Source organism: Pogoniulus pusillus, chromosome Z, assembly GCF_015220805.1.
Source record: "Pogoniulus pusillus isolate bPogPus1 chromosome Z, bPogPus1.pri, whole genome shotgun sequence".
NCBI classification, from domain to species: Eukaryota; Metazoa; Chordata; class Aves; order Piciformes; family Lybiidae; genus Pogoniulus; species Pogoniulus pusillus.
Genome location: NC_087309.1, coordinates 52,863,077 through 52,877,775, shown reverse-complemented (window position 1 = coordinate 52,877,775; position 14,699 = coordinate 52,863,077). Strand labels below are relative to the sequence as shown.

The following is a 14,699-nucleotide window of genomic DNA, read 5'->3' as shown; positions in this document are numbered from 1 at the left end:
GCTTAGGATTGGTTCACCTGATTCCCTTGCATATTCCTTTCTAATTTCCCTGACCTCTCTAAGTGGATCGTTGGAGCCTTGGATGTAATTGTCCTCCTCTTCCTCCTGTTGACCTGGTGGTCCCTGGCCTAACAGAACCTTCCTCATAGCACTCTTAAACTAATCAGAACCATCCTCTTTCTTGGCAGCCAACCTCACAATGCTCTTCTCATTTGAGTATTGGGATCTCAGCAAGTTCACCAGGTCTCGCAGACTAAGTACCTCCTCTTCCTCCTTTTGCTGATCACCAGAGGTCCCCTCTCTTACATCCTCTTTTGAACCACACTGTGTCTTGGCTTTTGCCTTAGCAGGTGCCAAAAACGCCTGCACAGCAACAGACTTGGACGTGTCTGCTGGAGGGTTTGAATCATTGGGAGTCTGACCTGGAGTCTGTGAGTTCAGATCTGCCTTAGAGATAACAGGATTTTTGTCTGCTGGCTGGGAATTCGAACTGGCTGAGCTGGTGTTATCAGGAACATTTTGATTTTTAGCCTGTACTCCTGGGACTCCTGCCAAACCTGGTGCATTATCTTTGTTTACATTCCTGCCAGGAACATTGGCAGACTTCCCAGAATCTGGAGAGGGGGGTATAGTAGCTGGTGGTTGAGACGCTTTGTTTATATTTGGTTGCTGCAAAATTGTCCCTGGCTGTGCCCCTGTATTTGCTGGGAAAGAGACTGCATTTGTGACACTGTACCATTTGCTTTCGACACAGAATTTTTCCTAGTTTTTCCAGGTACTACTTTTGAATTTTTCACACATAATGCCAAAATTAATATGAAAATTAAACCCATAAGACATAGATTGAAAATTGATAATAACAACACAGTTTTACATGAGCAACCTCCTAAACAAACGCCTGGCACGACAGTTCTAGGGTGTATTACTCACATCAGAGTTGTGGCTAAAGCAGTGTTCTGGTTGCTTGAAATATTATTTACAAGTGCTCCTGTAATGTTGCTAGTAATATTTTCAGTGACATTAAAACCAGCATAACCAAGAATATAACCAAGAATAAAATCACCCCAAGACCAAAACACATCTGAAACTTTAGCTTTAGCCTTCTTGTAAGCTAAATCAATAAAATAAGCAACAATTTGAGCTTTTATCCAATTAAATGCCAAAAACACGAAACCAGACCAGAGTAACGCTCCAAACAAGTACAATAGCTGCTTTACTAGCTTCATTTTGATTCCCAGAGTTAATTTACAGTCACTCAAATTAATTTAGCCCCACGTTGGGCGCCAAATAAAAGATGTGGTTTGGCTGTAACTCGCCCCCCACACTTTAGAAATTGCCCCAGCTAACTCAGAAGGGACTCTGGGAATATAAATGAAAGCTATTTATTTACAGCAGCACAATATACAAGCAGATATTTACAATATATACAGTTATATACAGAAATATACAAAGGATAAACAATACAGAAGCACAACTCCCCTCCCAGAAACCTGAGTCCCCAGGAGGGGCTCTCAAACCACCCCTGAACCTCTCCCTGCCCCTCTCAACCTTACCCCAGTTCCCATGAAGAAAACCTCTTGGTGCAGCCAAGAGGTCAAGGAGCAAGGTTAGTGGCAGTGAGGTTAAGGAGATGTGGCTCGGTCTGAAGGCAAAAGCAGAGTGAGAACAAAATGGAGAATGTTATCTAATGTTTACTTCTTGTTCCCATACTTCTCAGCGGGACTGTGAGAGAAGAGACACAACCATGTTTTCCTTTCATAGCCAATTATCTACTTTCTCTCACCAAAACATTCTAGCCTGCTGCAAACTAGCACACAGATCAGTAATTATTTATCACTATCTTATAAGACAATGTCATTTCAGAATATTTATCTGACACTAGATTCTAGAGAAGGCCTAACAACTGTACTCAGGCTCACAGGTTAAAAGACTAAATTTCAGGTTTTAGTATGAAGCTTTTTAAGACCTTTTCCATTTATGTCCCTACCAATTCATATGTAATTCCTGTTTGTTGGTATCTAGCTGGTATTTGTCCATATAAAGCAAAATATTGCCACTTCCTTGAGGCAACAGCATATTAAGGACCTTAGGTAAGCCTAGTGCTGTAAGGAAATTCATCAGCTATCCAGGGAACAGTACACTAACCTTCAGTTACAATGAAAAGGCAATGGTCTGATTTAAATAGTGTAAAATAAAAACAATAATTAAAAAAAAAAGTCCAGTTAGCCTACATCTGGAATATGGTGTCCAGTTCTGGGCTCCCCAGTTCAAGAGTGGCAAGAAACTACTGTAGAGTTCAGTGGAAGGCTACAAAGATGATGAGGGGACTGGAACATCTCTCACAAAGACAGACTGAGAGACGTGGGGCTCTTTATCCTGGAGAAGACTGAGATGAGATCTCACAAATTCTTATCAGTATCTAAAGGGTGGGTGTCAAGAGATTTGGGCTAGTGTCTTTTCAGTGATTGCAGTGATGGAACAGGGCCAATGGGAACAAACTAAAAACACAAGAGTTTCCATCTTTGAACATAAGGAAAATCTTCTACTGAGAAAAGTTTCATTTTGTGTATTTGGTTTTAATTTTGCTTTACATTTATATATTTTATTTTTCTTAATAGATTTAGAGCTTTTCCTTATTTTCATCTCATTTATGCATCAAAACAAACACACAAATAAATATCTTTTGTCTTGCATTTGTAACTTCTTTTCTACTAGCAAAAGGGTCTCTGCAGCTTTACATGTTCTTTTTCTCATTTAATGAGGTTTCTGTTTTTACATTTTAATGTAAAGTGTACAAAATATGTTTTTATTATGTAAATTTTATTTATGATTGTTAAGATGGTGTTGTACATGAAAAAATAATTTTTAACCAGTCAGTTCTTTTGTGGGGATATATATACAATTTATGCATATTTTGCATTAAAACTCACTGGTTTATTAAAGTATGAATTGACTACGGTTAAAGAACTGGTGATGTATTTTGCTTCAACATGGTGCAGATTCTTCAGAGCTTAAAAGCGGATCACTTACTTAAATTGCTTTTTAAAAGTAATTGTGAATAACTTGATGTTAAAGAAGCTGTGCACACTTTTCAGGGACAAGAACTTCCCCAGATTAGGTGTGGTCTCCTTCACATGTGCTGTGGAGTACTTCTTCCTTCTAGTCAGAGCAGGAGATTATTTTCTCTCTGAAAGCTTTAAAAAAGAAGGAAGATATGTTTACTGCATGGCTATGCTACCAGACCTCCTACAAAGATCCTATCTATCATGGCTGAGACATTGTTAGAGGAACATTCACTGTGGAATGTCTATGACTTTCTTTCCAAGGTTTGCAGGGACTCAGACCACTTTATCATATATGCAGTAAGTGGAGATAGGAATCTCACATTTGTTTGTTTGGTTGTTAGCAGTAATCTTTCTTCATTGACAAGGATTAGTGCATAACTGAAGAAAGGCAAAATTTCAGGGACTACATCTCTTTTCTCACAGTTTTATATCATTCTCATCCATGGTCCTGCTTGGAACAGATCGGCCCTGTTACAGAATGAGTGAAGCTTGTTGCCCAGCGTAGTGCATTCCACTTTCATGTCCCAGACCGTAGTTAATCTCTATTTTCCATGTCTTCAAAAATTCCCTTCATGTTACATAATTACAGAGGTTCATATGTTTCATGTAGAAATGCTAATCAAACTACTCTAGAATTTGGAGAAAGAATTCACAGAATCAGCCAGGTTGGAAGAGACCTCCAAGATCATCCAGTCCAACCCATCACCCAGCCCTGTCCATTCAAGTAGACCATGGCACTAAATGCTTCATCCAGTCTTTTTTTGAACACCTCAAGCTTGTGTCCTGAAGGAAGAGGGGAAAAAAAAGAGGAGAGGAAGGGTTTACTCTTCTAGACTTGGGCTGATAGATCTGATGTCTTCACAAATTTAGGAGGTAATTATTTTGTCAGCCATCCCCCCATTGAGTTTTGGATTGCTTTTTGACTGACAGCATTAAGAATGTGTACTGCCACTTTAGTATCTAGAATGTATGGTTTCAGTGGGGTAGATTCGCTTGTTACTTATGTCTGTGGAAATGAAACAGGAAGTTTTGAGAGGTGGTGCATCCAAATGTATCCTTGTCTGGAGGACTGGTTGATCAAAGGCATTTTAAATACTGAGATCTTTGTGGTTTTGCACCATTTATTGCTTCTTCAGTTTGGTGGACTTTTAATGATACATAAGAATGGTATTTTGTCTTGTCAGTAGAATTCAAAGCATTCCTGATAATTTCCAAATCATAGACTCATAAAGGTTGGAAGACACCTTTATGATTGAGTCCAACTGTAACTCAACTACCATGACCACTGAACTATATCCCAAATTGCTACATGTACACACATCCTAAATACCTTCACGGATAGCAACTCTACCACTTCCCTGGGCAGCCTGTACCAATGCCTCACCACTTTCTGTAAAGAAATATTTCCTAACATCCAGTCTAAATTTCCCCTGGCACAACTTAAGCCCATTTCCTTTCATCTTTTCACTAGCTACCCTTCAGGTAGTTGTAGAGAACAAAGAGATCTCTCCTTATCCTTCTCTTCTCCAGACTAAACAACCCCAGTTCCCTCAACCACACTCCAAACCCCTCACCAGCTTTGTTGCTCTTCTTTGGACATGTGCCAGAGCTTTGATGACTGTGATGCCCAGAACTGAACACAGTACTCAGGCTGTGGCCTCACCAGGGCCGAATACAGGGTACAATCACTTCCCTTTAGCTGGACAGACTGTTCTTGATGTAGGCCAGGATGGTGTTGGCCTTCTTGGCTACCTGCACATGCTGCTGGCTCATGTTCAGCCAGCCCTCCACCAGCACACCCAGATCCTTTTCCACTGAGCTGTTTTTCAGCTGCTGTCCTCCTAGCTGTAGCATAGCTTGGGGTTGTTGTCAATAAAGTGCAGGACCCAATATTTAGTCATGTTAAGCCTCATCCTAAATCTCTCTGCAATGCCTTCCTACCCTCAGGCAGATCAACGGTCCTGCTCAATTCAGTGTCATCTGCAAACTTTATGATGTTATGTTTGATCCCCTCAGCCAAATCATTGATAAAGATGTTAAAGAGAACCAGCTCAATACTGAGCCTTGAGGGACAGTGCTTGTGACCAGCCACTAACCAGATCTAATTGTGTTTATCAGAACTCTTTGGGCCTGGCTGTCCAGCCAGTTTTTAATCCAGCAGAGCCCACTTGTCTATACCATAGGCTGCAACTTTCTCAAGGAGAATGCAGTGGGAGACGGTGTTTAAGTCTTTACTAAAGTTTAGGGAGACAATGTCCACAGCTGTTCCCTCATCCCCTAGGCAGGTCACCTGGTCATAGAAGGTCAGAGTAGTCAAGCAGAGCCATGCTGGTCATGAACCCATACTGGCTGGGCCTGATCCCAGCATTATCCTGCACTTGCCACATGAGCACATCCAAGGTGAACTACTCCATTATCTTCCCTGTACCGAGGTCAGGCTAACAGGCCTCTAGTTTCCTTTTGGCCCTTTCTGTAGATTACTGTTGCCTCCAATTGTCTGGCAGCTCCCCTATTAACCTGGCCTGCTTATAGACAATGGACAATGGCTTGACAAGCTCCTCTGCCAGCTCCCTCAGCACACCTGGGTGAATCCTATCTGGCCCCATAGACTTGTGAGTGCCCAGGTGGCATAACAGGTCATTAAGTGCTTCCTCCTGGATTATGGGGAGTTGATGATACTCTCTATTCCTATCAGGAGGCTGCATGCCCTGAGGTTAATAGGTCTGACTATTAAAGACTGAGGAGAAGGCAGCATTAAGTACCTTGGCTTTGATAGCATCTGATAAAGGGAGAATATTTTCCTTGGCTTTCTTCTTGTTAATGTATTTGTAAAACTCTTTTTGTCATCCCTTATGGCAGCAGCTAGGTTGTATTCAAGCTGGGGTGTTGCCTTTGTGATGTTCTCTCTGTATGACCTAACTGTACTGTTTTTGACTTGTCTGCCCCTCTTTCCAAAGGTGGTAAACTTTCCTTTTCTTTCCTGAGTGCCTACAAGAGCTCCCTGTTCAGGCAGGCTGATCATCTTACCTCAAAGTTTGTTTTATAACACATGAGGACAGTCTGCCCCTGTGCTTTTAAGACTTTCTTTTTGAAGAATGTCCAGCCTTCCTGGACCCCTTTTTTCCTTCAGAACAGGTTCCCGAGAGACACTCTCAACCAGTGTCCTAAACAGTCTGACATCTGCCCTTCATAAGTCCATTGTAGTGGTTTACCCACCCCCCTCCTTACTTCACCAAGAATAGAGTATTCTGTTACTTCATGGCTGCTGAGCCCAAGGCAACCTCTGACTTCTGTATCACCCACCAACCCTCCTCTGTTTGTGAACAGCAGGTCTAAAGTTGTGAAAGCTTAACAGATTTTTGGTTCTGCAGCTGACAGTGTTACGTTTCTAATAGCACCCAGCAATAGCAATAGACTTAGTTAACAGTTCTGACCTGCACATAAGCCTGTGCTGTGTGTTGATGCTTGTAAACCTAATTTATACTGTCCTAAATAATTGGTCTACAAAATATCAAATATTAGCATATGCTGTGGCCTGTCATCCATTTTATCTGCAATGGTGTGATAGTTTTGCACTTTAATATATATCTATGTGTGTGTGTGTGTGTGTATGTGTATATGCGTGTGTATGCATATATATATATATATGTATACACATATATATAAACTATATTGCTGTACTCTTTACACATATTGGATGCATAAGGAGCAGAGGTATTCATTAAATTAAGATGTAACATACTTCTATCAGAAGAGTGGAATTATGGGCCATCAGGTTATACTTACATTTTTGTCTGCTCAATGGGCCTCCACGTTGCAGGTTTTAAAGACATTATCTGCAAAAAAGAAATATTACTCTTCACCTTTGGAAAAATAAACATGATAATTGTGGGCAGTGTTGCCACAAGAGAGCCAGAATAGCTCTACCTTTCTCATAGGCAACAGTGTAGCATATTTCCTGAGCATGTATATTATCATAACTGTAGGTACTCTCAGAAAAAAGGCTATCACTATGCTGATACTCCATGGAGAGCAAATCATATTACACATTTATTTACCTCCCATGTTGAAAGGTATAGGGTTCCAGGAAATTTGAGACAATCTTCATTATGAGGTGTTATACTATGGGATCAATTATATACACACACAGAGTTTCTAGCATGACATGAAACATAAGATAAAATTAGAGTTGCTTTGAGAGAGCAGAAAGCCCATAATTTCTCTTGGTTTCTTCAATATCTTATTCTACTCCTACACCTACCAGCTGCAAGCAGTGAGTAAGAAATGAGAGTAAGAAATGAAGGTCAATTAACAGTACCCAAATCTTAAACTATATTATCTGAAAAGACCATGTGTGTGCTACTTTGAATGTTGCTATCATATTGCTTCTCCTTACAAACAGAAAAAAAAAATCTATAGATAGAAAAGAAAAAAAAACTTGTAAAAATAGTCTTAAGCCTACCAATTATGTAAAATCTTAGTTTTGGCACTAGTATAGTCCAAAGCTTACCATTGTATGCTGGATCAAGTTGGATTTGTCTTAGCTTCTGTTAAGTGAAATTCCTCTTAGCGGTGTTGTAGTTGTCTCTTGTTCCTGCACAGGGGAAGAGGGGAACATTTGTGCAATCCTGTCATGAAGTCCTGTGCTCAACAGAATTACACCTGCAACAGACATTAGGTACTGTTATGTTAGCCAGAGAATAGTAAGTTCACAGCCTCTTCTAGCTATTATTGTCATGATTCCACAAATATAAAGTAATCTTTATAATAGTATTAAAAGTATTCTTAAAAATATTTTTCTAACGTTTCCTCAGATTTCTGTTTAAAACAATCCTTCAGTCACAATAACCAATCAGCTCTGGAAAAGTAGACAATTAATTTTATAGACCTGTAGTCAGGACAGAAAATCATTTCAGACTGTCTTTTTGTCCGTCTCCTTAGTAACCTCTGGTGCTTCACAAAGTCAAACTATGTTCTAAAGACAATTCAAATAAATACTTGCGAATAAATGTTAATCTTGTGTCACGTGGCTGAACTCAGGGAGATTGGACTACATATTTTCAGATGTATTCTCTACTGATAATTCTGGATGTGAGGACTACTAGTATTTCTTAAAGTGAAAGCTCAGTGCATGTCTCCGGGCACAAGGCAGTGCATAATAATACAGCAGTAGGTATTCTGCATGAGCACCTTCATGTAGACACATTTATTCTATATTATGAGAAGTTTTTTTTTGCTTAATCAACATCACTTTTAGCCTGGAATAAGAGTTTACAGAGAAGGCTATTATGGTCTATCAGCTATTTTCTCTGTGCATACAAGTCTGCTATACAGAAGGAACAGAGAGAGACTATAAACAGTCTGCATGGAAACTTGTAAGCATTGGTTTTAGTAGTGGGTTGGATTATTTATTAATTCCCATTGTTAAACACAAGTTTTACAGGTAGCAGCTTTTGTGACAAGAAGGTAGTTCATTAGAATTCTCTTTAAAAGGAAGAAAAAAAAATCACCCCAAATATTAAAAATATTACCATTGTAGTAAAATTAAAGACTGGGATTTGGGTTTTTTTTTCTGAATAGTGAGGTGACTGAAATTGTCTAACTATTCTGAAATCAGGGCAAATTTGAGAATTAATTTTGGTTAGAGAATTACTATTTGAAACTAGTTTCAAAAACACTAGTAGTTAGAAATTGTTCTTCCCAAAGGTACAGCTTGGAGGCTATGGAATCTAGGGGATACCATCTTCCTAGTAATTTAGAACTCTTCTGGCTGGTTGTTGGGAGGGATTTGCATCAGTTTCCTCTTTCTCTTCTCAGTACACTGAGATTGCTGGAGGGATGAGGAGGATGTTCTATTATGAGTATCCTATTGTGCTGTCTGCATTTGTCTCTGAAGTATTAACTGCCAGTATTATACAGTTTAGTGATTAGAAAATCTTTCCTAATCCAAGTTCCTGTTAATATCTGATTTTAACATAAAGGAAAGCAACAGGTGAGATTAAAAGTCCTAGCACCAAGTACACTCTACTGTGATATTAAGGACACTTTAGAGAAAAAATAATGCTGCCTTCCTCATGCTAGGAAGAAACAAGAATTGAAGCCGGCCTTGTTCAGATAATAGATTTTGAACAAATTAGTAGCACTACATATTGTAGCCATTCCTTTTGTTTCCTTGTATGGCAAATGCCAGATACATGTAATTTCAGATCTAATGGGATATTTTGAGAGAGAAAGGGAAGAATATATCTACATTAAAACCAAAGTTAAAACAAAACTACTTCTGGGATTTCTGTGGATGCTTGATCAGATTACGGCAGGGTTTCTGGAAAGAGAAATTAACTAAAGATACAATGTTTGTTGTCGGGTTGGTTTTTTTCCTAATATTTCACATCACTGTAATATTTAGATACCAGTGGAATCTAGCTATTGCATGACATCTGAAGCTTAGATTAGAAAGAAATCAGAGATTGCTGGCATCAGTATTTGTGCAAGATTCCTGCCATCAGTGAACTTTTGCCTTCTTAATACATACAGGTGACTGGTTTCAAATTTATTTCTAGTGCATTCTACTGATTGAGTGGATTGAACCAGGCTATCTTACATTTTGAATGGTAGCTTTCATGGTCTTGCCTGGGCCTTCATTTAGCATTGATTCTGAATTAATTTCTACAGAAGGATACTCTTGCTTGAGGAGAACACATAGTAGAAAATTAAGAGTCATGGGATACATAAAGAATGTTCTCATTTTTTCTATAATGTTCTTTTTTTTTTCCCCCTTTTTTTTTCCTTCCTTCATTTCTTCCTGACTCAGTTAAATTATTTTCCCCTCTATTGCTGCCTTGCAGAATTTGAAGATTAGAGATAGGGAAGAATGACTTAAAGGTCATGATCAAGAAGGACAGGTATCCAACAAGATGAGGTACTAATCTGATTGCTATATGTGCTGAATGGTTGACAATGGCAAAACGTTAGTAATGGTACATAAGGAGTCTATCTTGAAAGACAGTTGTCTAAAGAATTCAGATGTCCCACTAACTGGAGGGGCTCCCATTTGTACTCAGATTTGTAGACCTATTTCTCCTCTTTCTGCTGCAGAAGGATCTTACCAGAATTTAATTTTGGTCACACTCATGGAAAAGGAAACATGCTTTTCTTTGTTATGAATGCATGACCTGCTTATCTTCCTGCTTTTTCATGTTCTGTCTCTCAACTTTCTGCGTCTGGTGTCTTCCTCTGTTTCCCATATTTAATGTTGTTTTTGTCTAGTCTGGTTTCCTAATAAAATGAGACAAATTTAATGCTTGTGTCATAATTCCTGTATAGTAACTTCTGAAGCTCTAGTGAACTTCAAGCAAGCTTGATAGCAGGCCAGAAGTCTCAAAGATAATCATCACTTCCTTAATTTCTTAGACCACAGCTTTCTGCTGATGTAGCTGTGCAAGAATCACTATGAAGAGTACTCTGTCTCATACAGCATGGTGAGCCATTAACATCAGTTTTAATGGCTTGACTACACATCCTTTATTTTGACACTTGCCTGTACTAGAAGGAAACAAGGAGATTCACCTTGGTCAGAAGAATCTCTTCAAAACCTTGTGCATCTTTTCTAGTAACCAGTGGCACACCTTTACGCACCTACCCTGCTGACTCTATCTTGTAGACATTTCAGTGCTGGAAGCTGTGCTTTCCCCAAAACAACCCTGTGATAGTCACGACGATTGCTTAAATAAAAGAGCATACAGAACATGTCCCATTCAGTTTTTCTTTTTTCCAATGCAATGGTTTTGTTCTCTTGTGTGCTGTACTCCATACTTCTTTGCTATTCAGCTGTTTCCAGCTTCTTACTTCAGTGTGCATCATTTCTTGACCTATCAAGTACCCTCTTGCACTGTTCTCACTAAACAGATATGCAGATATTTTAAGTATACTTGCGTGTCTTATTTGTTGCCTCTGATGGTCCCGTGTGTTGTTTTGCTGGAGACAGCACAGTAGTAATTTTGTTACTTTCAAAAAGAACAGCTCACAGTAATAGAAAGAAAGGTCGCTCAGGACACTGAGCCAGAGACTGGACAGCTGACTTAGGCAGATGAGAGGAAAAGCCACAAAACAAATTACTTGAGATGCACTGTTTGGAATCACTCATGTTCGCAAACCTCAGTGCCTGTGAAAAATTGTTGGAAGATTGTGCAAATTATGCACTGCAGCAGAAAGTGAAACCAGTTTTCACATAGTCAGGCGAGACACTTAGAAACACAGTGACAAAATAAGCCCAGAAAAAGCCAAGGAATTAGTTTTTAATTTTCATATTTTAGACCAGGTTTAAGGAGCATTTTGCCCATTAACATATGTATAATATAGGGGGAAATGTAGAGAATCTACTTGTGTATAATATATATCTAAATTGCTAATTTTGGTCTGAGATCTCCCCTGAAAAATTCTGAGGCTAAGATACACTAGTTACTCAAAACAGTTTGATTAAAAAAAAAACAAAAAACAAACAAAAAAAAACCCAAATACAAAAAACACACACACATAACTTTCTTCTTGCATAGTTGGTTCTAGTCCCTCTTTACACCTGGAATTGGAGACTTCCGTTCAGCATTCAACCAAATCACGTAGAAGTACAGCAGATGGCAACGCAGGTACTACATTCCTTGCTCCTGGGTCTGCTTTCGCATCCCTGCTTCTCCGTGGGCGGCAGCCTACCCACTGGCTGCCAGGCGCTGCGAGTGCGCGGCCGCAGCCATCCCAAGAGGCCGTGCCGGGGCCGGCGCCGCTTCGCTCCTCATTTGTGGCGACTGCCGAAGGTTCCGTCTAATCTCGAGGGGGCTGGTGGAGGCGGAGACGCCTCTTTTCCCGCCGGCAAGGATTGAAGGGTCCGCGTTTTGTCACCCTCAGGCGTTTGGCGGCGTGGAACGCATCGAGGAAAGGCTGACGGCGGCGCCGGCGGGCCCAAGGCGGCCGGAGGCGTGCCCGACGCAGGCGTGCCCGGCGCTAGGACCCAGGAGGACGGGAGACGGCTCTTGGGGCCAGATTACAAATTCGCCGTGACTCAGTCAGCTCGGTGCGGAGCTTAGCGGGCGGCAGCGAGGCGAGGTTGGTGGTGTTTAAGTTCGTTCAGTGCCGAAGCTGGCAGGCCCGGCGGTGGGGTATTTGGTGGGGTGCGCGCTGCGCTGGGTTGGGGGGGTGAGAACTAGTGAGCCGGGCTCCGCGATGCTCCCATCCTCCTCCCTTCGGCCTTCCTTCCTCTCCGCCCTCTCGCCTACCCCGAGCCTGGGCCCTGCCGCGGTGCTAACTGCGGCCGCCTGGTGTTTTACAGAGAGCCAAGATGGAGTATGAGTGGAAGCCTGACGAGCAGGGCCTTCAGCAAATACTGCAGCTGCTTAAGGAGTCCCAGTCCCCGGACACCACCACGCAGAGAGCCGTGCAACAAGTATCCTTGGCTGAGGCCTGCGCCGCGCGGGCGGAATGGGGCCGCGGCGGCGCGGGCGGGCGCGGGGAAGGCGGGCGGGGAGAGTGAGGCCTGCGCGGCAGTAGGCCGACGCTGCAGCAGCGGTCGGCGGCGGCCGAGCCCGAGCTGCCACAGCGCGGTGGGCCGAGCCTCCGCGGGACCGGGCAGCTGTGGCGCGGCGTTTGAACCACCGAGGCCTCTGTGGGCCGCGGGGCAGCCTTTCTTCGGCGGGGGGCCTGGTCACCTGTTGCGACCCAGGAGTCAAGAGCCGTTTTGGGGTTTGGTGGTTTCTTTTTGTTTGTGCTGCTGTTTTTAGGGTTTGGTTTTTTTTTTGGGGGGGGAGGATAGTTTGTTGTTGGGTTTGTTTGTGTTTTTCGTTTGTTGGTGTTTTTTGCGTGTGCGTGCTTTTTGTCTGTTTTTTTTTTTTTCTTTTTTTTAAAGCTCAGGCTCTGGCACGGCTCAGTTAGTATCAGCCGCTTTCCCGGGTTCCCCCACTGTGGGTCGTCGCCAACGCCTAGCTCTCTGCCGTGGCGGGCTAGGAAAGCGGCCTTCGCGGTGCCAGACCTTGTGCAGGGGTACCACGAGTGTCTTGCGGCCCGCCGAGCTGAGAGCAGGCGGCGGGGATTACCCGTCGCCCCGTGGCAAAGTGGGGCCGAGCAGGGTCTTTCCGAGGTAATTCGGCGCTGGGATTCCAGGCGAAAGACTTAGATGGTGGGGGGAAGTGCCTCTGGCAGGGTCGCTGTCTCCACACCCTCGTTGGCTTGCTGATTCTGACGCTGCACATTTTGTGTGAGTGTTTCTACTTGACTGGAAGCTTGAGCCTGCTATACTGCTTGCTACTGTCGTTAAAATTAACGAGAAGGGGAAAATCTTTTATGTGTGGCTTTGTGTGCCGCTTTGCTATGCATTTGGGGTTACTGTTGAGTTTTGTGCTCCCCTGAGGCACTTTTCATTGTAGTGGTGAAATAAGAAGGCTGTAGGTAATGAAGATTAAGAGAATAAAATTTTACATTAAAACTAATGGAAGCTTAAGTCTTGAGAACTAAAGACCTCATCTGTTGTGAGCTTTGTGAGCTAGCTGTATATATATGCTTTAAAATACCCAGAAGCTCTGAAGTGCTGTGATAGATGTGAATTTATCATCTTGAACCTTTTTTATTTAAGGCATTTGCTTGAAGGCCTTCATAGAAGATAACAGAATTTATCTAAGTAGGATAGAATGTTTATATGTAGAGTGTGTGTGTGTATGTATATAAAAAAATGCACATCCACATATACATGCACATTGTTTTAAAAATTTAGCTAGAAGCCAAATTTACTCCAATTCTAGGCTTTTGTGTCAAGTGCAGACAGCTTAAGAAGTCTTTCTGCTCTTATATGAAAGATAAAGGTAATTCTCATCATAGTCATTTTGTTCTTAGAGATACAGTTCAGATTTTTAATATTAAAAGTGTCTGAATAAGTAAGATACTCTGATAATGCCCTAAACATAGGCTGATGCTTTTTAGTATTTAAAACACAATAATATTTATATCAAGTGTGTATGGTGTGGCTTTAATGTAAAAGTGCATTTTAAAGCTCTGCTTCCAGTTTGTTGAAAAAGAGCATCATACATGCGGAGTGGGCAATATATGTCATGCTGTCTGTTTTTGAGATGAGTAGAAATTGGAAGAAAAGTGGTAATTCCTAGCTGTGCTTTCAAGCAGATCCCCCATATTGGCCTGTAAAGGTTAGAAAAGCAACACGTTTTTGCTATTGTATTGTACATCAGTTTGAGAAGATACTTAAATGGAATTTGACAGGCCACGTGCTATGATTTAAAATAAAAATCTGTCACTTAAGACTATTTCCTCAAGAAATTTGTGATAGCTGTTGTGTAATAGAATGCTAATCAGTAGCATGTCCAAGTAGAATGATGTTTAATGGTTTCAGATTTAAAATAGTCTGTCTGTAATTTTTTGAAGGTTATCAGTGTGTTGATTTTACTATGTTCTCTCTCTTTGACACTGTTTTAGTAGGTATGAATTCTTAGAGCTCAGGTAGAACAAAATGGGCAGAATAGGTTAGCCAAAACCCTTTGTTAACAAAGTTATGCATTTGTAGGGCTTCTGATATTTTTTTCAAATAAAGATGTTACCGTTTCGTAGAGTAAAAAAGAATAAGTGAAGGTTTGTGAAGAAGTT

The 14,699-nt window shown here is 41.3% G+C and overlaps 1 protein-coding gene and 1 long non-coding RNA gene across 3 annotated transcripts in view; one reads left to right on the top strand and one right to left on the bottom strand.

Annotated features, from left to right (window-relative positions):
* Positions 1–14,699, top strand: part of TNPO1 (transportin 1) — an 81,994-nt gene that overhangs the window by 9,939 nt on the left and 57,356 nt on the right. The window contains exons 2-3 of one of the 2 annotated variants that reach the window (XM_064140375.1): positions 11,964–12,161; positions 12,385–12,498. In XM_064140375.1, coding sequence (XP_063996445.1) covers positions 12,394–12,498 — 105 coding nt within the window. In that variant the 5' untranslated portion in view covers positions 11,964–12,161; positions 12,385–12,393. Of the gene's footprint in view, positions 1–11,828; positions 12,162–12,384; positions 12,499–14,699 lie in introns of those variants that run through there. The other variant, XM_064140376.1, reaches the window with a different exon arrangement.
* On the bottom strand, positions 2,628–7,735 carry LOC135193149 (uncharacterized). Its single transcript, XR_010309108.1, has 3 exons — positions 7,576–7,735; positions 6,852–6,901; positions 2,628–3,194 (listed from the first exon to the last, which is right to left on the bottom strand). It is a non-coding gene; the product is annotated as an uncharacterized LOC135193149 (long non-coding RNA).